The sequence below is a fragment of the Delphinus delphis genome, chromosome 4, assembly GCF_949987515.2.
Source record: "Delphinus delphis chromosome 4, mDelDel1.2, whole genome shotgun sequence".
NCBI lineage: Eukaryota > Metazoa > Chordata > Mammalia > Artiodactyla > Delphinidae > Delphinus > Delphinus delphis.
Genome location: NC_082686.1, coordinates 4,154,789 through 4,179,001, shown reverse-complemented (window position 1 = coordinate 4,179,001; position 24,213 = coordinate 4,154,789). Strand labels below are relative to the sequence as shown.

Sequence of the window (24,213 nt, the reverse complement as noted above, 5' to 3'; positions counted from 1 at the left end):
CTCACGCCATGCATGCCGGGGACACCACATCCCAGGCAATGACCTTCTCTTCTTTCCTCCAAACCCAGCAGCCACCTTGTGAGTTACCAAGAGGTGGCAGCCTTTCCTCCCCTGCTCAGCCCTGATTCCATGTAACCAAAGACGATGACGAGACAGTCGGGGGCGTTTACAAAGAGCCCAGGCAGCTGTGTTCAGTTCCTCGGGAGGGCAAACCACGGCCTGCTGTTTTGATGGGCACACCTGGCCGTGTGCACCCCTTCTCCTGGGCTCACCCTCTCACATTCCTGGGGACAGCCAGACCAGGTGCCCCAGGCAGAAGTCAGCCCCCCGGGCCACCAGGAATGCAAACCTGCTCCCAGCCTCCCACTCACACGGAAGGAGGGGAAGTGTGACCCGTCCATCCTCCCATCAAGGCAGCATCTGGCACCTGGCCAGCAGGGAGGTGACGGCCTGCCTGGCCACCTGGGGATGGGAGATAGGGACCTGGGAGCTGAGGAGGACTTACGCAAGAAGGACACTGTGTATCTTTCACGTTAAGGAACATTTGGATAGTAATGATCCTAGGAAGACCGCAACCATTTTCAACATATGCAACACAAAATGAGTTGCTCAAGTCCAGCCCTCTCCCCCACCCTCCGAAACAGCTAAACCATCAACCATGGGACCAGCTCAGGCTCATTTCCACCCACCAGACGCACTGCGACCCGCCCAGTGCTGCGAGTATCCCTCCAGGTACAGGAAACATTGGTGCCCTGGACCAGTCGCTCGCTCCCAGGCCCACCCCTTGCACAGCATCCTCTGACACGATTGCTTGGGCTGGGGGACCAACCACCCCCGCTGCCTGGGGCTGAGGGGCTTCTTGGGAAGCAGGATTTCCAGTGTGAAACCGGCAGAGTCCTGGGCAAACCAGGATGAGTCGATCACCCCAGTGGGAACCCTGAGACATTCTTTTGGACTCCTAGACACACACCCTGACACACAGTAAGGTACATGTCTAATGTCCGGAGAGAGAAAAAAATCAGGAAAGAGGAATTTCAATTGTGCAATGTTACCCAATACCATGGAGGGCAGAGGGCAGAGGGCAGAGGGCAGAGGGCACAAACAAGATGACAAATAGACCTTAGCCGCTTCCCTGGAATAAACCCAGAGCTGCTCAGAGGGACGGGTTCTACGTAAAGTCCAATCTCCTCCCCATGAGAAACTCAGACAAACCCGCAGGTGCAGCAGAGAAATCAAACTCTGGACAGTGATTCTCCCTGACGCCTCCTACTCATTCCCATTACACAATTCTTGAAAGGAAAGAGGAAATCACCGTGGCCAACAGGCACATGGAAAGATGCTCAGCATCGCTAATTATTAGAGAAATGCAAATCAAAACTACAATGAGGTGTCACCTCACACCAGTCAGAATGGCCATCATCAAAAAGTCTACAAATAAGGGCTTCCCTGGTGGCGCAGTGGTTGAGAGTCCGCCTGTCGATGCAGGGGACACGAGTGCGTGCCCCGGTCCCGGAAGATCCCACATGCCGCAGAGCGGCTGGGCCCGTGAGCCATGGCCGCTGAGCCTGCGTGTCCGGAGCCTGTGCTCCGCAACGGGAGAGGCCACAGCAGTGACAGGCCTGCGTACCGCAAAAAAAAAGTCTATAAATAACAAATGCTGGAGAGGGTGTGGAGATAAGGGACCCTCCTACACTGTTGGTGGGAATGTAAATTGGTGCAGCCACTATGGAGAACGGTATGGAGGTTCCTTAAGAAACTAAAAATAGAGCTACCATATGATCCAGCAATCTCACTCCTGGACATGTTTCTGGACAAAACTACAATTCAATAACATACATGCACCCCAATGTTCATAGCAGCACTATTTACAATAGTCAAGACATGGAAACAACTTAAATGTCCATTGACAGAGGAATGGATGAAGAAGATGTGGTCCATACATACAAGGGAATATTACTCAGCCCTAATAAAGAATGAAATAATGCCACTTACAGTAACACGGATGGACCTAGAGATTATCGTACTAAGCAAAGTAAATCAGAAAGAGAAAGACAAATACCACATATCACTTATATGTGGAATCTAAAATATGACACAAATGACCTTATCTAAGAAACAAACTCACAGACATAGAGAATAGACCTGTGGTTGCCAAGCGGCAAGGGAGGTGGGGGAAGGATGGATTGGGAGTTTGGGATTAGCAGATGCAAACTAGTGTATATAGGATGGATAGGCAATAAGGACCTCCTGTATAGCACAGGGAACTATATTCAATATCCTGTAATAAACCATAATGGGAAAAGAATATGAAAAAGAATGTATATATAACTGAATCACTTTGCCATACAGTAGAAATTAACATAACATTGTAAATCAACTATACTTCAATGAAATACATTTTTAAAAAGAAATCGCCAAATTAAATACCTGTGGTAGAGTTTTTTATAGAGATCGATATTGTTGGCACTGACATTCAGCTTCATGAAGCTTGTGGCCCCGCTGTCATCCACTATTCCTTGGCTAGAAAAAAAACTATTCCTGAAAAAGACAGAAAATCTTATGTAAAATAATGGGTTTTGTTGTGAGCATTCGTAAATCCTATGTTATAGCTACATCAGAATATGACATTCTGGTTACGAGGAACAGCATAGCATTTGGGAAAACAAAAACACAACTTCCAGTCAAGTGACGCTGCGTTATAACTATCTTTCCACCCGATAAGCCTGAAGTGTCAGGGAAATGTCCTCCATCAGTCGTGTTTCTAATCTAAGCTGGATTAGGATAAAGAAGCAGTAAGAATAAGGGTGTGTGAGAACCTATAATGTAACAAAATTACACCTGTTCAAATGCTCCCAGTGATAAAATACAGACCCTGAACCGTGATGGGGCCTCACCTACGTCATTCCCAGTGACGTACGCTGCAATTGGGGGCTGGCATTTTGAAGTATTTCACTAGCTAAGATGCCAGCTTTCTTATCAAGTGGTAATTCACTTTGAAAACTGGCATAAAGGCAACACACTAGAATTGCACAGAATTTACACGGTGACACCCCCAAGGAAGAGACGGTGGCAATGAAATCGCACAGCCTTTCCCTGAGAGGCCAGACGGCTGCCACGCGTTGACAAGGATGGTCTGGCGTGTCCCTGGCTGGAATCCTGAGGAGGGGGCACTCCCACCCCCTCTCCCACCTCCTCTGGTGGCTGCATGAGGAATGAATTCTCTAACGGATAAATCTGTTGATCAGCTCTCTTCTGTTCAAAGGCCTCCAGCGCCTTCCGCGCTCACGCAGTGAAGGTTATGCAGATCTGTTCTCTCCAGACTTTCCCTGCAGCCCTCCCCTCTCGCTACCACCCAGGAGGTGAGTGGAGTCAAGGCTTCGACCCTGCCTGGGGGCTCCTTAGGAAATGAGTCACCCAAGGCCCTCGGCCAGCACCCTGGACCCTGGTGACCGCAGAACTGGACAGCCTCGAGGAACCAGGAGCTGATGGAGGCCCCAGAGGCAGGGCTGGGGATGCCGTGGAGGGGGATGGGGCAGTGTGTTGCCCACGGTCCCCTGCCGGCTTCCTGGAGCGGCTTTAGAAAGGAGACAAAGGCTCGCGGTGCCCCTGTGTTGGCGCTTCCAGGGAGGGACAGAGAGAAGCACTGATCTTATGTCTCTGCGCCTGTCACCATCATCACGGAGGCCACGGGGCTCGGAACTCACGGGTAGCCCATGTCCTGGCACGCTGCTCTCCCGTAGTTGTCACTCCAGTCATCCTGGCACACGGGGTGCCAGGACTTCCTCTGAGCTGAGTACACCTGAAGGATGAAGTTGGGTCCGTAGAGGCGAACTGCAGGAAGGGAGATTCTGGTGAGTCTCAAACCATCGTCCTGTCCGCCACATAAGCCCCACCTTCCCTGGGACACAGAGGCCCTGGGACCCAGAGGCAGGGCTGGGCTCCCTCTTCCCAAGGCACCAGCTACACATGAGAGGTGCCGAGAATCCAGCCTTTCCCCGCAAAATATGCCCTTCACCCACAAGAACTGAAAACAGGTATTCAGACAAAAGAGAACACTGTACACAAATGTTCGTGAAAGCATTATCCACAAGAGCCGAAAGGTGGAAACAACCCAAATGTCCATCTACCGATGAATGCTCAAAATGTGGTCCATCCGCATAATGCAGTATTATTTGTTCATGAAAGGGGATGAAACACTGACACAATACAGCACCCACGACATTCTGCTGAGTGAAAGAGGCCAGACACAAAGGCTCACACACTGTATGATCCCATTTCTGTGAAACGTCTAGAGAAGGACATCTATAGAGACTGAAAGTAGATTAGTGGTTGCTCAGGGCCTGGCATCTGGGGCTCATTCTGCTGTGGAATGACCAGCCTTGGTCTGATCACTTCCTACTGCTTCTGTGATGAGTGATTCCACACACCATGTGAGTGGATAAGCCAACTGGAGGACATCTAGACAATGCATTACGATTCAACACTAGAAAGAACTGAGCTCTCAGGCCACGAAGAGACGTGGAGGAACCTTAAAGGCACATCATTCAGTGAAAGAAGCATCTGAAAGGGTTCCAATTCTAAGATACTTGGGGAAAGGCGAAACCATGGAGACAGTAGGCAGATCAGTGGTTACTCGGGGCTGGGGAGTAAGGGATGAACAAGTAGGGCACAGAGGATTTTTAGGGCAGTGAAACTACTCTGTATGACACTGTCATGGTGGACACATGTTAGACATCTGTCCAAACCTACTGTCCAGATGTATACATTGTACATTTATCTGCAATACCGAGTAAACCTTAATGTAAACTAAGGACTTTAGTCAATAACAATGTATCAATATCGACTTATCACTTACAGTGCAGGTACCACCCCAATGCAAGATGTTACAAGCAGGGGCGACTGTATGTGAGGGCGGGGGGGGATGGGAACTCTGTTCGTTCTGTACACGTGAAACTGCTCAGGATTCCATGCAAAGGAACGCTGCGAGTGCAGCGGAGGGAAAGGGGAGGCTCACGTCCCAGCAGAAAAGTGACTTCCAGGATGTGTCATCAAGTCCTGTGGAGTCAGCTGGATGGCAGCCATAGGGAAACGGGCACATTAACGATGCAAACACACATGTACATTTTCGTGCAAAAACTCTGTGCAAGGAGAAACAAGATACTCTTATTCGTTGCCCCTAAGGAAAAAACATGATTGGCTGATGAACAGGCTTGTGTGTGTGTGTGTGTGTGTGTCTGTGTGTGAGTGTGTGTGTGTGAGTGTGTGTGTGTCTGTGTGTGAGCGTGTCTATGTGTGTGTGTGTCTGTGTGTGTGTGTTAGAAAAACTACCCTGTTCTTTCCTCTTCCTCACATCCTTGTTTCACGTGTGTCTTCTTTACTGCTCGCACAGAACATATCACTCCTGACACTTCTGATCACCAAATGCGTGTGGGTTTTACCCCATAACAAGCAGTTGTCTGGGACACCAGCTGGGTGTCCAACAGTTTAACTCAGTTCTGATACTCTTTTACCTGGAGATGGCATCAGATCCCACAGGTTGAGGGCTCAGTCCCACAAGACTGCCCTCCTCCCCCTTCCCCCGCCCCCCCACTTCAGATGCCAGCCCCAAGTCCAGGTTGTCACCTGTGCTTCTGAACGACCAGCTAGAACTCAGAGGTTCCCACGACCCCCTCCTCAGCTTCGATTAATTTGCTAGAGCAGCTCACAGAACTCAGGAAAACCATTTACTTGCTGTTTACCAGTTCATGATAAAGGATGGGATAAAGGACACAGAGGCACATCCAGAGGAAGAGAAGCACAGGGCAAGGTGTGTGGGGAGGGGCGGGAGATCCCGTGCCCTCTGGGCACACCGGTCTCCCCAGATCTTCATGGGGTCACCAACCCGGAAGCTCCCCAACCCTGTACTTTTGGGATTTTATGGACGCTGCATCACGTAGGCATGTTCGATCATTAACTCCATTTTCAGCCTCTCCCCCTCTCTAGACAGTGGGGTGCGGAGCTACCGTCTAAGCTTCTAACCAAGACCAGCCCCATCCAGGAGCCATTCAGGAGCCCGCCAAGAGTCGCGTTCTTAGGACAAAAGACACTCCTATCACCCAGGAAATGACAAGGGTTTTAGGAGCTCCGTGTCAGGAACTGGGGTCAAGGATGAAATACTAGAACCAAAGATGCACCTGGTGGTCTCATCACTCAGTTACCAGGTTTCAGGAGCCCTGTGCCGGGAACGGGGGGCAGAGACCAATACATACACTCTGTTATCTCACAGTGTGTGAGTATATACTCTGTGTGAGTATGTGAGTGTGTGTGTGTGTGTGTGTGAGTGTGCATGAGCGTAAGTGAAATGGGGGAGATGAGATTTTTCACTGCATACCCTTAGGGACTTCCCGAATTATGATCTATTTGAGTACACTAACTCTTAAAGTATTTAAGTAAATACAACTTCAGTATTAAGAAGAGAGAGAGAAAGTCTCTCCAGGTAACATGAGTTTGTCTTGCTAGAGTTTATCAACACATGCACATGCACAGGTAGGGAAACATCAAATGTCATCCCGCCTGAGAGCTTAACCACATCTTCTCAACCTCAAAAACTCCCTGCTTTACTTAAGAAAATGGTGACAAATATATTATCACCAAAATAAAGGCAAGTCACTATGTCAACAGTTTACAGAGTGAGTCACTGCCCAGTGCAAACCCCCTCCGGGAAGGAACTGCAGGAGGTCGGAACTTAGAGGCCAAGGCACCAGCGTGGACGCAGGTCCATGCAGATGGTGCAGAGACTGAGCTCTGGCCTAACCCCCAACCCTGAGGATTCCACGGCCAAGTCCGCACTGCATCTCACACAGGTGCCCTGACCTGGAAATGGGATGTACGGGAAATCCATCCTCCCCCAGGATGGCTGCAGAAGGAAGACAGCGGTGGCGTAGAGCCCGGCCTTTGACTGGCATCACCTGCGTTCAGAGTTAACACAGCTCCCAGAGGACGCAGCAGGCTTTAGGCTCTGGGTATGGCCCTCAGTGGGTATTAGCACAAGCCTCGTCCTCAACGCCAGGGTCATCATTTTCCCTGGCATGACCACTTTACCACCCATGAAATAATTCATTGAAAATAATAAAAGCAGAAAAGGTGCCCACCCCGTGACAACATAGATCACTTGAAAGGCAGCTTGTTTAGAAAACGCAGAGCCCACTCCCAACTTTATGTCTTAAACAGTTTGCCTGTTTTAGTGACGTCGTGGCAGCTGGGGCAGGCACGTTGGCCTGGCCCTGGGCTGTGGTCTCCCTTCCCCCATGCTGCGCGATGCTGGTGGAGGGCTGGCGCTCGCCCACTCTGAGCCTGTCCCGTCATCTGAAAACCGGGCTTAGACGCGAGGCTCAGCCTTCAGGAAGGGATTCAGTTGTGGAACGCTCGGCGTTCGGGTCACGGGCCTGACACCGTCACGCTTGCCCTGCTGTGGCCTCTGTGGTGGGGCAGAGCGGTCCCCCCTCCGAGGCAGCCGGCACGGCCCCGCCACTCACCGCACCGGCTCTCGTCCTCGCCGCTGGGGCAGTGCAGGATGCCGTCGCACCAGTGAGAGGGGCTGACGCAGGTCCCCGAGGAGCTGCATTCCATCCCCAAGCACTCGTCCTCCACTGGCAGAGAAATGGAAGGGAGATGTCCATCGGGCTGAGAAACCGAGAAAACCTCCCAGCACCCAGGTGACAAGAGGGAGTGAGCTTTTCCTCCTTTACTGTTAAAGGAGGGGATGAGTCCTTGCTGACAACGTACATCACAGGGAGCGGCCGCAGGGATCCTGACCCCCTCGGGTCTGTCCCTTTGCTCAGGGGAGGACCCCTAGCCTCGGATCTGGACAGCACCCGCCCTCTCTGCCACACAGGTGAGTCCTGTGATCCACAAACCCTGCCCCGGGCTGATGGAGGAGACGTGGCTGTGGGTACAGGAGGGGCCTGTGGCAGCCACCGCTGTACACTGAGACACAGGGACCAGGTGTGGCCCCGAGGTGCTGCACCCACTGTGCTCACGAGTGCCAGGTGCCACCTAGTGCCTGAAGCACGGGGTAAACTCAACGTGCTTCTCCCATGTGTATGAATATCACACACAAAGGGCACGGGACCTTGACAGCCCACGGATTAGGAGGAAGCATGCAAACGAGATTGGCCGCTTCCGAGAAAGGGTATTCGTGCATCACGTAACCAAACAGGAGGAAAGAGATGAGAAATTTCCCGAGGGGCTGTGGGTGAGCCCCCAGCCCAGAGAGTAGGGCCACTAAAGGGCCGGCGCACCACGACTTGGCCCCGTCCTGCACTTACTGAGCTTCCACAGCAGCATGGCGGCCAGGACTGCTCCAGCCAGAAGGGCCCCCAGGGAGAAGGTGACACACAGGACTTTCTTAGTCCCTGGAAGAAAAGAGTCAAGTGAACAACTTAGTCGCCAAGTTTCTTAGAAGTTAGACTCTCAAATATATATGGTGTATCCTATCAAGGAATAATAGTTTCTTATACATTTAAAAATGTGAGTTTTCTCTTTACGAACGTATCCTGGGAGGTCTTACTTCTTCCATAGCACTGAACTTTAGGCTTTTTTTGAGAACCGAAGCAGGAAGCCGTGATATGAAGCAACATACATTAAAATTAAGCTCTTTCACAAGTATGGCCTGAAGGTAGTCAAATAAATGATGAATAAAAAAATGGCTGAAAAAAGGAAACATACCTTGTTCCGGTGATTATAAGGCATAAGCAAAATAATAATAATGCTCCTCAGACTATCATCTCCGTGTCAGTGGTACCCAAGGCAGTGGGAAAAAAGCCTCTTCCTCAAGGTGGTTTAGGGGGGGATGGGACAGAGCCACACTGACTCCTTTAAACAGTCACTGGCCACATGTGGCTATCTGCGCTTCAGTTAATTACCGTTAAATGATACTAAATCATTCGGTAAATTCAACTACTCAGTAATCCCATGTGACCAGTGGCTACTGCGCTGGACTGTGAAGAGGCAGGACATTCCGTCGCTGCAGGAAGTTCTACTGGGCAGCGCTGGCATCGCTCCCGGGTCTGGGGGCAGGAACTCTGGGCTTACGTTTCAGCTAAGAATACAAGTCTTTGGAGAAGGTCACCAGCGCTCTCTAGTCAAAACAAACCAACACGCCATTGTCGGTCAGACTGTAAGCCGAACGTCATGCCAACGTTCAGAGGAAGGCCCCCCCCACCGCCGCCCTCAGCAGGTCCTGTGCAGAGAGCAGCTCCTGGCCCAGTGATCCCTTGGGATAGGCGGAGAGGCAGAGGGCAGTGTCCGGGCGAAGGCGCTCACACAGACACTCCAACCGCTTAGTTCATACAGGAGGACACCCAGGCTGCAGAGGTGCAGTGTGGGGGGGCCTTGCACCCCACCTGTGCACATTCTTGCTTCGAGAAGTCCACCAGACCAAGACGTTCAGCTTCTGGGGTTGAGAGACCAGAGCTGACCCATCTGATCGGGGCTCAAAGCCTCGCCTCTCATTTCGTTACCATGTCCTGCCAATCCCACAGTCTGTGCTCAAACCGGCTTAGAAATCACTGGGGAGCCTGTTACCCAGAGATTCTGACTCAGCTCGGGGAGAGGAGGCGCGAGTCTGCAGTGCCACAGGCTCACGGGTGAGGTCACAGCCGCCGGCCTGAGGAGCTCCATGTACCGCCAGCCACATTATCAGGACTTGGCACTGTGCCTGCATCTTACCGCTAGCAGGGCAGGGTCCCCAAGGAAGCTCAGGGGAAATTCCAAGTGGCCAATTTGACCCATTCGTCAATGATGATGTCTTCCTTTAGGAGAATTCCCTATGTGTTATCTTATCCAAGATAAAATAGCGTGCCTGGTGAGTTGAGGGCTATTAAACTAGGCATCTTGAACCTCTCGTTGAGAAGGTGGCAACCTGCCCAGCCCTCACTAGGAACTCGGGCAGCGGGAGTCCCGGATCTCACCTCTGGGGGACAGGCATTTCGGAATCATTGTCTGGTCGATCAGACATGACTGGGTGCTGGTTTGCAACTGTACAGATTGTGAGTGTAATTATAACTGACTATTATTTACCTTCATTGTTGTCAATTGTTGGTGCAAAAGCCCTATCGTGTCCAGTGTCAACTATTAGTAGCACAGGATTGTTGACCTTCAGTCCTCCAAAACCCAAACATTCACATGTGTATGCCTTGTGGTTCAATGTGAAACACCTACAACTCTTGATAAAACAAATAGAGCCATTAAGATAAAAATGTCCCTTGCATTCCTGCTGGGGTTCTCTTGAGTTTGTGCTGTTTAAGTAACTTGCAAAATACTGTCAAGGCTCTGCCAGGCTACATGCTGCATGATTCCAACTCTACATTCTGAAAAGGCAAAACTGTGGAGACAGTTAGATCAGTGTTTGCCAAGTGTCGGGGAAGAGAGGGAAGGATGAGCTAAGAGCATGACAGGCTAAGACTAGGGGTCCTCAGCCTGGGTACCACGGACATCTGGGCTGGGTCATTCTTGGTGGGGGAGTGGTCACCCTACGCACTGAAGGATGTTTAGCAGCGTCACTGGCACCTACCCAGGAGATGCCAGTGGCACCCCCAGCCCAGTTATAACAACCAAAACTGTCTCCAGACATTGCCAGATGTCCCTGGGGGTCGAAATCACCCCGAGTAGCAGCCACTGGCCTCATTCTACCAACCACCACCAGAAAGACATCAGTGCAGAGGCAAGTGTTTCCTTGATCCAAGACAAATGAATGGAGGGAAAGAGAACCACACAGGAAAGGGGCAGGGGCAGAAAACACAGGAATGGAAGAGAGTAGCGGTGCGGAGAAGGAAGGATGGACGAGCCACCTATGAAGCGCGAAGGAGGCAGAGGCAAGGACCGAGGCAGAAATCCAAGGGTGACGGCACTTGTGAAGAGCTGGAGTGGTCTGCGGAGGGGCGTCTTCAAAGGGTACGGGTCTTATTCACTATTCCTTACTGTCATTATTTATGGCATGGTGGCGGCACGTGGAAATTCACTCTGTCACTAATCTTTAACTGTGCAAGTGGTGTACGTAGGTAGGCATATCTCACGAATTAAAATTAAAACATTATCAGTGAAAATGTTCCTTGGTCCAGCCACTGTACTGGCTCTGTGCTCATACTAGCAATGGCAGTACTTGTCCTGCCTGGGCAGTTCTCACCACATCAACTAGCCTGCATCAAAAGCCTGGGGAGGGGTGCGACGGGAAGGGGTCTGGAGGGAGAAGAGACAAAATGCAATGCAAAGAAAGGAGATGAATGAGAGGATAAGAAAGGTATGGGATTAAGGGGATGGGCAGAGGACACACCACCTTCAGCCCCTCAACCCTCCTCCGTGGCCCAGTCAGGTCTGGCTACAAGACCCTTCAAGGCAAGAGAAATGTCGCAGATGCTTCTGTACAACAGTTCCACCGGCCACTTCATTCACCAAACACAAAATACACAAGCTGCTCTTCGAGCACCTTGAACGTGACTTGCAGTGCCCAGGGAATGGCACACAGAGAAAGGTTAAATCGTTTCTCCCTTCATTGGGGGTTTACCATCGACTCAAGATGATTCAGCAACAAAACACGCAGACAAGAAGCAGTTCAGAGAAGCCCAGCTAGAAAGACCACCCTGGGTGGTACAGGCCAAGCCATTACCAGAGCATTAGTGGGAGATGAAGGTCTTAGCAGCCGGGAGGCCCCCAGAGGCCCACAGGAGGCGAGACCCAGGCCCACAGCTTTGACACAGAGTGGGGGAGGGGAGAGGTATGCAGAGCCAGACCAGCCCGGCAGACAGAGGAGAGCTGGCACCAGAGCCGGTGGGGCAGACGGGCCACCGGAGAAGGCAGACCCAAAACTCAGGCTCCATTAGAGGAAATAAATGCAAAAAGGGTCCTACTTGAGGTGCATGCTGGCCCCGACGGGGGTTTGGGCTGCATGAGGATGACGGGTGTCGAGGTGTGCGTCTGAACCCTCGGGGCGTACTGGGGCACCGCGGGCGGGTAGTACTGAGCCGGGTACCCCGCGTAGGCACGGTGCGCCATGGGCGGCTGCGGCGGGTAGAGGCTTTCGGGTTGGAATCCATGGTTCTCATAGTAAGGCCCGACACCTGGTGGTGACCCCTGAATGATTAAAAAGAAGATGAATGACACAGTATTGTAAAGCAGCTATACCCCACTAAACATTTTTTTTAAAAATTAAAAAAGAAGATGAATGATACAAAACCCTAATTATCCTAAAGGTTAAACATACACCCCATCACACTCAGACAAGACACTGGGACAGCGCTGCAGATTCTTCTTTTTTTAACATCTTTATTGGAGTATAATTGCTTTACAATGGTGTTAGTTTCTGCTTTATAACAAAGTGAATCAGCTATACGTATATATATGTCCCCATATCCCCTCCCTCTTGCATCTCCCTCCCACCCTCCCTATCCCACCCCTCTAGGTGGTCACAAAGCACCGAGATGGTCTCCCCGTGCCATGCGGCTGCTTCCCACTAGCTATCTTACGCTTGGTAGTGTAGATATGTCCATGCCACTCTCACTTCATCCCAGCTTACCCTTCCCCCTCCCCATGGCCTCAAGTCCACTCTCTATGTCTGCGTCTTTATTCCTGTCCTGCCCCTAGGTTCTTCAGAACCTTTTTTTTTCTTAGATTCCATATATATGTGTTAGCATACGGTATTTATTTTTCTCTTTCTAACTTACTTCACTCTGTATGACAGACTCTAGGTCCATCCACCTGACTACAGATAGCTCAATTTCGTTTCCTTTTATGGCTGAGTAATATTCCACTGTATATATGTGCCACATCTTCTTTGTCCATTCATCTGTCGATGGACACTTAGGTGGCTTCCATGACCTGCTTATTGTAAATAGAGCTGCAATGAACATTGTGGTACATGACTCTTGGAATTATGGTTTTCTCAGGGTATATGCCCAGTAGTGGGATTGCTGGGTCAGTGCTGCAGATTCCTTTAGGGCATCTTTAATTATGCCAATAACTGAACTCACACAGAATGAAAGCTCACCAGCGTTTCCAATTAATTGGCAATAGTTTTTGGGTTTGTTTGTCTGTTTACTATTCATCTTTTGAAATAAAGAAAAAAAACCAAATGGCTGACATTGAGTAAAAAAACGTGTAGAAGTCTGGGAACGAGACAATACCCCATCCCCTGAGAGTGGGCTACAAAGTTATGGACTAGCAATGCCAGAATTAGAATGAGAATAATAAGAGCTGACATTCGAGAACTCGCCTGCTTCGGGCATCTGTATTCGTGCCCTCCTTGAAGCGTGACCGTAACCCCCTAAGATGGTACAGCTGAGATGGATAGACCCATTTTGCAGACAGGAACGTGAGTGACAGAGGTTAAGAAATCTACCTAAAAGGTTTACAACTGGGGGGGTGGCCAGCAGATCTGCTCCCACAAGCATCTTTCTAGGACGCATGCGTTTATGTTGAGAGTGTGCGGAGTTCCGCGGCTCCGTCCCTGTCAGTGGAATTTCTGGGACACAGTGTGTACACACACAAACGTGGAAGGGGGGGCCCAGCTACTCCATTTCCCTCTCAGTTCCATCCTTTGGCTGGTTTCCATCTTCTTAGAATGCCCTCCCCTCCCCCTCTGCCTACTTAAAAATGGCCCTCTCCAGGCGCTGCCCCCCCACTGGACACTCCGGACCCCAGCAGCCTGCCGCCTTGTCCTGCGTCAGCCCCCCTGAACCACCCACTGGCTGGGCCACTCTGGGAGCCACACTTGCCCTCTTATCTGAGTGTCCACATGCAACACTCCTGCCCACTCAGTAATTTGTCCCCTTGCTCCTTGTTGACCGAGAGTTCAGAGAGGACCAGTATTCTGAGCAGAGGCGACTAGATGCTGAGAATTTTAAACAGGGCCTCCAGGGCAGCGTGATTAGAAAGCAATGGGCCGAATGCGAGTTTAATGACTCACCAACGGGCTCCTTCCAAAGTCCAAAGATTACACTCGAAACCAGAGCAGTAACAGAAAGGGATACGAAATGTAATCTCTCATCTAAATGGGGGAACCAGAGGCCAAAAAGCGGCACAGGCGTTTGGCCTTTATCTGAAGCATGTAAGAACGTGCGGTCCTTCCCAGGAAAGGTGGGAGCGGTTCGGCCCAGTGAATTCCTGTGCTGTGGATTTAAAATTTAAAAAGGCTCTAGTATAAATAAATACATAATACTAAATAAAGGGGCAGGGGAAGCAAACGTCTGTTTTCCAGATAGAAGAGAGAGAAGAATTTTGTCATTAACCAGTAGAATAACTACTAAATGCACTTATTCCCAGGTATAAGACCATGAGTGAGATGCGATGGGGAATAAAGATAGTGCATTTGTCTCCAAAGTGTGTGTGTTGTGGGGGGAGAGGGTCTCAGGGAGAGGGGCAGCCAGCCCAGTGTCCCACACAGCCATAGCCTGTCCCAGGCTACCAGGAAGCAAGGCGACTCTGTGCTCTGCTGGCTGGCGGTATCCCAAGCGCGCTTTTCTCCCCAGGACTCACTCCCTCTCACCACTGTCCTGCCTCTATCTGTCCCCACACCCTCACCCCTGTCCCCTTGCCCCACCCCAACCTGAGCAGGAAGAGAAGAGGCCCAGGGGAGAATCACACATCCACACCCCCTCCGAGAGCTCTGAGACTTCCCGCTGTGCAGCTGTCACATGGCTCCCCCCGCCCAGCCCCTGCTCACCCCTCACCCCAAGAACGCCTTCACAGCATCCGGGGAGCAAAGGCAGTGCTGCAAGCAGCTTTTAAAATGCCGACTCACACACATAGCTGGAAATAACAGAAGGAACCGGGAACAGAGGAAAGGCCAGGAAGGTAATGATTAACCACTTACTGAGTTTAAAGCCATCCTGATTTTATCAGCTGCATCAGGTAAAGGGAGGTATTTGGAACGTCCAAGCTGACCTAGAAGAAACAACGACAAGACTGTGCTATTTCCGTACCGGTGAGTTTGCACACGATGACTCGAGAATGCAGTAGAAGGGTCACCTCTCGCCAGAGCCATGGCGGTTCTGCCCGCTCACCTTTGCCTTCAGCTCACCACCTCCTCCTGCAGCTGCTTATCCTGAAGAAGACGGGGACCCACTTGCTTGTTAAGTTCAGGGCCTGCGGCACTCACCCAGCTCCCACCCGGAAGCCCAGACTTCCCCGACGTCGCCTCCACCAAAAGGAGAATCCAGGAAGAGAGAAACGTGCACAGGGACTTATAGACCGTTGAGTCGGGTGGCGGTGAAGGAAGGCAAAAATCTGGGTCAACTCCTGGCAGTGCCACACCGTGGGGTGTCCTTGGGCGACTGACCTCTCTGAGTCTCGGACAGAAGCGGACGCAGCCATCGTGCTGGATTGCTCACGTGAGGATTTAACGCGAGGGCACAGGCAGACACCTCACGTGCCCAGGCCACGGCAGGGGTGATAAGACTCTGCAGAGCACCCACTGGGACAGTGGAGCAACCACCGACCCCAGCGTGGAGCAGGCGGTCTAGAGCTTAGACCCACATGGAGGCCACACCGGACTTCAAATAATCCATACGGAACCGCCCCAACCTTAATAAACAAATACATTTAGAAATTCCATAAAGCACATCCGTACTGGGCTTCCCTGGTGGCGCAGCGGTTGGGAGTCCTCCTGCCGATGCAGGGGACACGGGTTCGTGCCCCGGTGCGGGAGAATCCCACATGCCGCGGAGCGGCTGGGCCCGTGAGCCATGGCCGCTGAGCCTGCGCGTCCGGAGCCTGTGCTCCGCAACGGGAGAGGCCACAGCAGTGAGAGGCCCACGTACCGCAAAAACAAACAAACAAACAAAAAACACATCCATCCCTGCCTGCTACTCCACTCACTATCCCAAATCCAGAAAAGAAAGAAGTTTAGAACTAACCACTTGGGTGGTTTCTAAGGACATCGGTCATGAAAAGAAAGCCCTGGGTCACCTTGTTTTCTGACATTTGTGAACAGTAGTTATCTAGAAAGACCATCAACATAAGAAATTTTGTAGTAAAGGCTTATCTGACGTCACTCTTCCCATCATAAGCAAATAATGGCCTTTGTCCACCACCCCTGGCTGCCCTGAATTGACCAAACAATACTCCAAGAAACGGCCTTCACAGTCACGCCTCCACAGGACCCCATCCACAGTGAGAAAGCTCTGGGTTTCAGAGCTGGCCAGATCAGGTCTGATCATTTCTCATCTGTAAAGTGCCCGGCACACAGCAGATGCAGACAGCACAATGACTAGACTCTGGATCCAAACCCCAGCTCAGTCACTCACTACCTGTGACCTGGGGCCACTCAGTTAAGGTTTCTGGGCCTTGGTTTCCTTGTCTGCAAAAGGGGTTAACAGTAGCACCCACTACAGGGTTGTTAGGGGAGTAAAGTGAGTTGATAAAGAAGCTCTTAGTGCCTGGAACACAGGAAGTGCTACATACGCTTCCCTGGGGGCGCAGGGGTTAAGAATCCGCCTGCCAATGCAGGGGACACGGGTTCAAGCCTTGGTCCAGGAAGATCCCACATGCCACAGAGCAACTAAGCGCGCGAGCCACAACTCCTGAGCCCGTACTCTAGAGCCCGTGAACCACAACTACTGAGCCCGTGCTCCGCAACAAGAAAAGCCACCGCAGTGAGCAGCCCGCGCACCGCAATGAAGTAGCCCCCGTTCGCCGCAACTAGAGAAAGCTGCTGATAAACGTTGAACAGGCCACAGAGGCAGGATGGGCCTGATAGGTCGCAGTTGCAGATTTACATCTGGAAAGGGTGCTCAAGATACCAACTCCACCGGCTCTGAAAATCCAATGGGGCCAAAGGCAACAGAGCCAGCTCCTGCCCGGCACTGCGTGACTCCAGAGCGAAATTATTGTCTGACTCATTACATTAGAAAAAGAAAACCCTGGGGACACATGTAAATGTATAGCTGATTCACTATGTTATGAAGCAGAAGCTAACACACCATTGTAAAGCAATTACGCTCCAATAAAGATGTTAAAAAAACCCAACATTAACTTGCTATAAATAAAAATATAAGTATGGCTGCTTAATCTCAGGAAAGCTCGTTGAACAAGTCACAAGAAAGATGCCGCAGCTCATTTATTTACTCTTCATGCAAAGATAAAATAAAAGAACCAGTTTGTACTGATAGCTTTAAGATTTTTTTGAGATTTAAAAAAAGAGTCAACACTTTTCCGAGCATGAGGAAATGAATCTGAGCGATATACAGGAGGCAGAGATCACCATTCAGAATATATATGACGTTTAAGCCTTTAAGTGGGTGTGATTATCACATATTAATAACCTTTCCTACATCGTCTGCTCTGTAAAGAGAGAGGGTTCTGAGACTTGACAGCAACACAATATCCTCTAGTCTAAGCGGGAAAAGCTCGCACCTTCCTCGGATTAGTTTCAGGTGAGTCCTGCCCCAGAGAACATTCGCACCCCTGGTTTCTCTGCCCTCGGTGGCTGTCACTCCCTGTGCCTCTGAGCTATCTCGCCAGTTATAGGGTTGGTTGAAGTTTCAGGAAATGAAAATTCGATCCCACTGGCGGCTTTCCCAGTTTAAGAGCCCTCTGAAAGGAGTGATGAATCAATGCCCGAAATCCACGCTCCCTATTCATTCAATATCCCTAACGGCGAGAGACTAGGAAGCCAGGAGCTCCAGGGGCACCGGGAGCCGCGGCCGGGAATTGTCCCATAAAAGCCCAGGACCCAGAAGTAACCGCAGCACAATCCTATCTCACCCAGCGATCCCACGGCCCACAAACCCTTAGGACCCAGAACACCAAGTGTGCCCAGATTGGCTGCATGGACTTTGGAAGGAAAGACGAGAGTCGCGCCACCTCTAACTCTCTGTGGCCAGAAACAAAGGAAGGGGGAAATGTCTCCCTCGGGAACTGGACCTGACGGGAGACGCACTGCTGTCTAAAAGGACCGGGAGATCACGTTCCGCGTGGTTCATCTTCGAAACAGGCAATTCCACACCCACACGAGATAGTAAATCTCTTTAACTGGTTTCTGAAAGGAGCAAGACAGCCCAGACGGTGAGAGGCAACACCGCTGCTCCAGTGTTCTTTCCTGTCAGCTAAAGGACACAGCTGATTGCCCTGGATTCCAGAAAGCCAGCCTCAATGAAGCACTTTTCCTTGAAGCGCCAAAGGGCACGTGTGTCAAAGCTTGGTCCCCTTCTTTGTTCCCGGTGAGGTCCTGCTCCAACTTCCCCCACTTGAGTCACACAACAGCGCACGGCTGTCCCGGGCCACCCCGGGCTCTCCTTTCAGAGGGCTGACTCAAGCCTCGAGTCACCTGCCCGGCCACCACTCAACAGGATGGTGCCGTGGAATTCCACCAGCTTCCCATGAAGTAATGAAGCTATTTCCAAACAAGAAGAGCCTCTACTTATACTGTAGTGTCTTTCCTCTGGACCTCAGAACGCACTTGCTGGAGGTTTATTTTGAAAACTACCAAACCAACGCAAATGAGGTCAGCCTCATAGATACTGACCCCCATCTGGGGGTCAGGGGTTTTCCCTATAATGAAGGCTCCACTGACTTTCCCCCGACACACCGTTCACATAGGGCCTCCTGCATGGGCCCCGCCAGGTACCTTCGAGATGCTGGTGGTGTGATGAGGTGTGATGGGTGAAAGACGCTCCACCTCCCTTGACCTCAGATTCAGTATCCCTTCTGCAAACTCCAAAGCAAGCAACACCAACAGACACTCCCTATCTGCTGATCCGTGACCAGTGGAACCCCTTATGCCTCAACCACTGCACAAAATCACCTTACGTGTAAAGATGTTTGCGTGTCCTGTTGGAGACAAGATGCACTGTTAGAGGGAAGGTAACAGACTGTGGTGGATTTAACGAACAGTTCAGCACACACAAGTATAAAACCATCAGTAGAATGGCAGAAAGAGGGAGAGGGAGAGAGACAGCAGTTCGGAAGTACTGCCTGCATCACCAAGTTTCTTTTTCTATGAATGCCTCATGGTCCAAACGAGATTACAAACTTTTCAGGGCAGGAATTGGGTCTGGTCCCTTTTTTTTTTTTTTTTTTTTTCAAATCTAGCTTTGTACCATACAAAGAAAACATTCCAAAGGCCAAATGAGTAAGATGAAATTTAAGAGAGAGAGTGCCGGAAAGTCGGCACCTGGACAGAAACAGCCTCCAAATTGAGGATGTGGGTGACCTCACACGTCCAGGTGTACAGAGCTGACTGCATGCCGAGTACGACAGACAGGCCAGAGAGGTGTCCCAATCCCTCTAGGAGGGAGGAGGCCTTGACAAAGTGCAAAAGCCACTGTCTAAGGTTTGAAGAACTTGCCCGAGTCAATCTGTGAAATGGGCATAACACGTCAATGGGGGTTTTGCCAGGATTAAGTGTGCACGTGTCCTAGCACCGTGCCCTTCATATGATGAGCCCTCAGGAATAACACAATGATAGCAGCTAAGGGACTGCTGTGCGGAAAGGGGACTCAATATTCTTCTGTGAAAATCCAAAGGGAGAATCCGGGATCGAAATGGTCAGAAACATCAGGAAGGCAGATCTAACGCAATCCAGGGAAACCAAGTTTCCCACAGCGAGAAAGTTTCAATATCGACTGGATTGCCTTGGAAGAAAAGAGTTCCTCAAACCAAAAAATAAAGTTTGATCCAACACTGGAAGGTCGTTTCCCCAGCACGTTCTAGAACCAAATCAGGCTTCAGTTGCGAGGCCAGACATGACGATCTTTTATTCTTTTTGATGGGAAATGCAAAGGATAAACTCCAAACGCATCCCTAGAAAACACAGGCTCATGTGCCTCATGTACAGATCAAGTCTCCAGGGAGCCCTGCCAGGAGGGCCCCTCGGGAATCATGGACCTTAAAGGGATTCTGACATGGGGTCACATACAAACAAGTCATCACAAAGCCTGGGCTTAGTCTCGTCTTCCAGATCAGAGCTCACTAGAAAATATTTGTCTAACCAACGTCCACTGGAAGGCCACGGTTTCTCTTCCCAGGCCTACTTGGTTGAGCTCCCAATGATTCTGTCCACTCTGCCCTTGCATGAATTTCTAGACTTCAGCTGGTGCCTTTCAAACATTTCCTTCTTTCATATCACACTTCTGTACGCTCACCCCTCCCGCACCCTACCCCGCCCCACTGATGCCATATCGCACTTCTGTACCCTCGCCCCTCCCGCACCCTACCCCGCCCTGCTGATGCCTGATGGTTCACACGAACTAAAGGTCAGCAGTTTCCCCCCACGGCAAGTCCTTCCCTCCTTCTCCTTGACTTGCCTCTAACAGGAGCAAAAAGCCTGTCCTTGGGTCACCTTCCCTCTTCAAAATCCAGTTTACAGTCCAAGGAACTGCCCGCACCCTCACCAGAATTTCAGCACCTGCCGTTCTCCCTGGATGACTCTAAGGCTGCCCGTGACATTTTGCACGCTCCCAGTTCCTCTTCTCCCGACGGCTGTCCAGTGGCCAGGGCAAACCAAGTCCTAGGTCACCTGCCCTTCCTCCTGACCTCAAGCTCTGTCTCTGGCTTGTTCCCTGGAACTGCCTGTGCGATTGGCCGAGCCCTTTGCTACTCCATGTGCTGTTGGGACCAGGATGGTCAATGGCACAGGGGGCGCCCGGAGTCCCCTCCCACACACCCAGGCCTACAGCCCCTGGGGGCTTGCAAGCCAGGGTTCCCCAAGATGGCCTACATATAGGGCTCCCCATCCCCGAGCTAGGAAGGGACTCACCAAGCCTGGCCCAATTCACATCTCAGCACTCAGGTGTGTGACACCCTTGCTCCCTATACCCAGAGGCCACTTAGCTTGTCCTGGGGCTGGCCCAGTGGCAGGGGTCCCCTGGCAGGTGCCCTGGAAACTAAAGAGGGACCAGGAAGGGCAGCAGAGGCTCAGCAATCTTGGGAAAAGCAGTGGCACCCCAGGAGACCCAGAGCTGTGAGAGCGGCAGAGGGCAGATGAGTACGTGGGACTTGAGTGCCCCTTCTCCGTCCCCCACTCAAGCAGGGCCAGCTTCCCCTCCTTAGGTAAGCGAGGCTGACCAGACACTATGTTGAGCCAGTCGCCTTTCCTTTCTACTTCCCTGCCTGAGGCTCAGGCATGACCCCTGGTTCCCAAGCCTGGAACTTTCTGGGGGGCTTAGAGAAAATAGATTTCCTGCTCCTTCCGAGTCTGATGCAGCAGTTGAAACCAAGGCGATGACCCCAAATGGTTACAAAGCCCCCAGGACTCCTGCCCCAGGCTTAGGTGGAAAAGAGTGACAGACACCAGCCCGGAGCCCTGGCTTGCACATCCTGATAGACCCCCGTGCCCCCAGGCCAGGCCCAGAGTCGCGGTCAGTATGCTTACAGGAGGATGACGATGACAATCGTGTGTCTAGGCTTCATTGCCTGCAAGACATTTTCACCCTTGGCCCCATCACTCGGGGAGGTCAACCCGCTGCACTGCCCCAGGCTCTCCTGCCCAGGTCACCCCGGAAGCGGGCAGCACGGAGCCCAGGTGGGGCTCTGCTCCTGGATTATGGTGAAGCCAGTCTGGCTGGCGAGCAAGCCCCTCTCCCACGAGGGGTCCGGGCATCGCTCAGCTCCCCTGGAGCCAGGTGGCCTGCCTGCATCCCCAGTTCTCCCTACAGGACCTGGGGCCTGGAGCAAGTTATGCCACCCCTCTGCCTCAGTTTCCTCTCACCTGAGTTAAATACATCATAAGGAGCTTGGAATGATGCCTGGCTGGAAGAAAACGCCACATCCACATTTGCTGTTATCATGACAACACCATTGCGGCCCAACTTTCTCCTACAATTAAGGCAACTGAGCCCAGGGTGCGAGGGGGCCAAGCTCCACGCCATCTCCTGGGCTCTGTAGGCTCCCGGCAGCTACACAAACTTGCTAGAAGACCGACCTTGGAGGCGTCAATAAGAAAGATGTTGCTGGGGACCAAACAGACTGGGAGTCATGAGAAAGCCCCCTGCTGCTCACCAGGTCATATTTTTCAAAGCAGAGAGGGAGGTGTGTCCGCGGCCAATCTCCAGGCAGAGGCCGCCACCGCAACTCCCGGACTCCTGTGTTGAGTGCTTGCTGGTGCCCCCTGGCCTTTCAACCTTGACCCAGGGGTCCAGTAAGCTTGGCCGGGGTGGGGAGACGCAGGCCTGCCCCGCCTCTGGTGAAGCTGAGAAAGGGGAGCATCCCTTCAGTGATCCCCCGGGCCCCCCCCAACCCCTCCACCTCACCCAGCAGCAGCAGCGCCTGGCCCCCAGGTCCCCTGGTTGTGCAAGCCCTGTGCACACTCCCAGCCCCCATTCTCCTCCGGGTGCGGTGGGATGTTAGCTCCATCCTCACTTCCTGGAGAGCCTTCTCCGACCTCCCACGCTAAGTCAACAGCCCTCCCCTCACGGCAGGTTTTCTAAACACCTTGAAACTCTCCTTAGCAGCTTTTGTAATTTTCCGTCATTTGTTTGGCTCTCTGCAGCCGTGAGCGCCAGCAGTGCCTGGACGCACTGGCGCCCTGGGTGGGCCCCCTACCGTACTTGGCCCGGGGACTACCGCGCGGGCTTCAATCCGGGTGGGCTTCGCAGGCTGGAGGCAGAGCCCTGGGACACCCCAGCCCTATAGGCAGACCTCGGGTCGCAATCTTTTCCCTCCCAAACGATCCACTGGGATTCCACCTGACAGGCCCTCCTCCTCCTGGGCGTCCGAAACGGAATTGAAACGGATTCGGGATTCGGGATCACGGCACTGTGCCCTTCAGCGGGGCGGGCCCTTCGCAAAAGCCCGGGCTCAAGCCACTGGCGGCGGCCACCTACAACCAGGCCCTCTGGGGCCTGGAAGCACGCAATTTGGGGCCATAAGGCAATTCTTCCGCAGGGCCCACGAAGCCTCGATAAGGGCGCCCACTATCTGGCTGGCGCTCTCGGCCTCCTGGCCCCGGTCCGGGGTCCTGCCGTGGACCGAAGCGCCCGGGTGCCTGGCCTTGTTCCTGGCAGGGAGCGTGCGCCTAGAGACCAGGACCACTCCTCGCGGGGCAGGGGTGCCCGGTGTCCGGGCCGCCCAGCCCTGATCGTCGCCTCCGGGTCGCCGCCGTGGGGCTCGGGCTGTGGACAGTGCCTTCCCGGGGCTACCGAGCCGTTAGCACCTCGCCCGGGGGCCCTGCGGGCCTGTCCCCGCCGCGCCGGCCGTATCGCTCCCGGCATCTCAGAGAGTTTCCAGTTTCTCCCTACTCCGGGAGGCAACCAAGAAGCAGGAGTTCAGGTAACACTACGGGGCTGCAGAGATTTTCCCAAAACAAAGAAGAGGAGGGACAAGTCTCCCTCTTCCTCGTCCCCAAAGGGAAAAGGCGCACCGCTCGTCCCCAGCTCGGGGCCCAGAGGACAGGGCAGCGGGAGCCGACTTCAGCCGATGGGACGCACCCCGAGGGACTCCGCGGTACGCCTGTCTCCTACCAATTGGCTAAGGACCCGCAGGGCGACCTGTCCCGGGCGACTGATGCCAACAGGGCAGCCGGGGGCCTCTGACCCGCGCGCCAAGGCGTCCCAGGCGCGCGCAGCCCTCCTGACCTCACGCAGGTCACTTTGCTCGGCTCAGCCCCGTGCGTCCCGCGGGCGGGAGGACGCACCTGCCGGGCAGGAGCTGCTCACACCTGGCTTCACCTCCCGCTGCTCCCACCCAGCGCGGGGGGCGCCCAGGGCCTCCCTCGCGCCCTGGACCCCCAGCCCCCGCCCCCGCCCCCGCCCAGAGAGCCCACCGCGCGCGCCGCTCACCTGCGGTGCTCGGGGCCCGGCGCTCCCCGCCCCTCTGCCTTCCTCCCCTCTTCCGCCTCCTCCGGAGTCCCCGATCCTCCCCGGCTCTCGCTTTAATCCGGGAGGCGGTGTCCGAGTGGCCAGGGTGACACCCCCAAGCGCCGGTCCCGGGTCACCTCGGGCAGGGGGAGGGGACGGACCGGAACGGCAGTCCCGGGCGAGGCTGGTCCGGGCGGGGCGGCAGGAGGAGGGGTTTCTTCCTGGGAAAGCCCGGGACGCGCTCTCTGCGGGACCCAGAGGGAGCCCGGGGATGCTTCCGTCCCCAGCCGGCCTTTTAGGGTTGGGGAGGAGCGCATCTCCCTCCCCACTTCCCCTGGACCGAGCCGGTGGCCGGCGCTTCGCGCCCGAACACTCAAGTCGGGATTCAGGAGGGAGATTCTGGGCAGTGCTGACCGAGTCTCGCACGACCCGGCCAAGCCCTGGCGCT

At 53.0% G+C, this 24,213-nt stretch overlaps 1 protein-coding gene across 2 annotated transcripts in view; it reads right to left on the bottom strand.

Annotated features, from left to right (window-relative positions):
- TMPRSS2 (transmembrane serine protease 2) overlaps positions 1–23,771 on the bottom strand; it is a 32,769-nt gene extending 8,998 nt beyond the window's left edge. The window contains exons 1-7 of one of the 2 annotated variants that reach the window (XM_060009784.2): positions 23,748–23,771; positions 14,846–14,916; positions 11,886–12,108; positions 8,307–8,393; positions 7,515–7,628; positions 3,705–3,831; positions 2,428–2,538 (exon numbers count right to left, since the gene is read on the bottom strand). In XM_060009784.2, the coding sequence (XP_059865767.1) occupies positions 2,428–2,538; positions 3,705–3,831; positions 7,515–7,628; positions 8,307–8,393; positions 11,886–12,108; positions 14,846–14,860 (677 nt within the window). In that variant the 5' untranslated portion in view covers positions 14,861–14,916; positions 23,748–23,771. Of the gene's footprint in view, positions 1–2,427; positions 2,539–3,704; positions 3,832–7,514; positions 7,629–8,306; positions 8,394–11,885; positions 12,109–14,845; positions 14,934–23,747 lie in introns of those variants that run through there. The other variant, XM_060009783.1, reaches the window with a different exon arrangement.
- Positions 23,772–24,213: the final 442 nt, after the last annotated feature.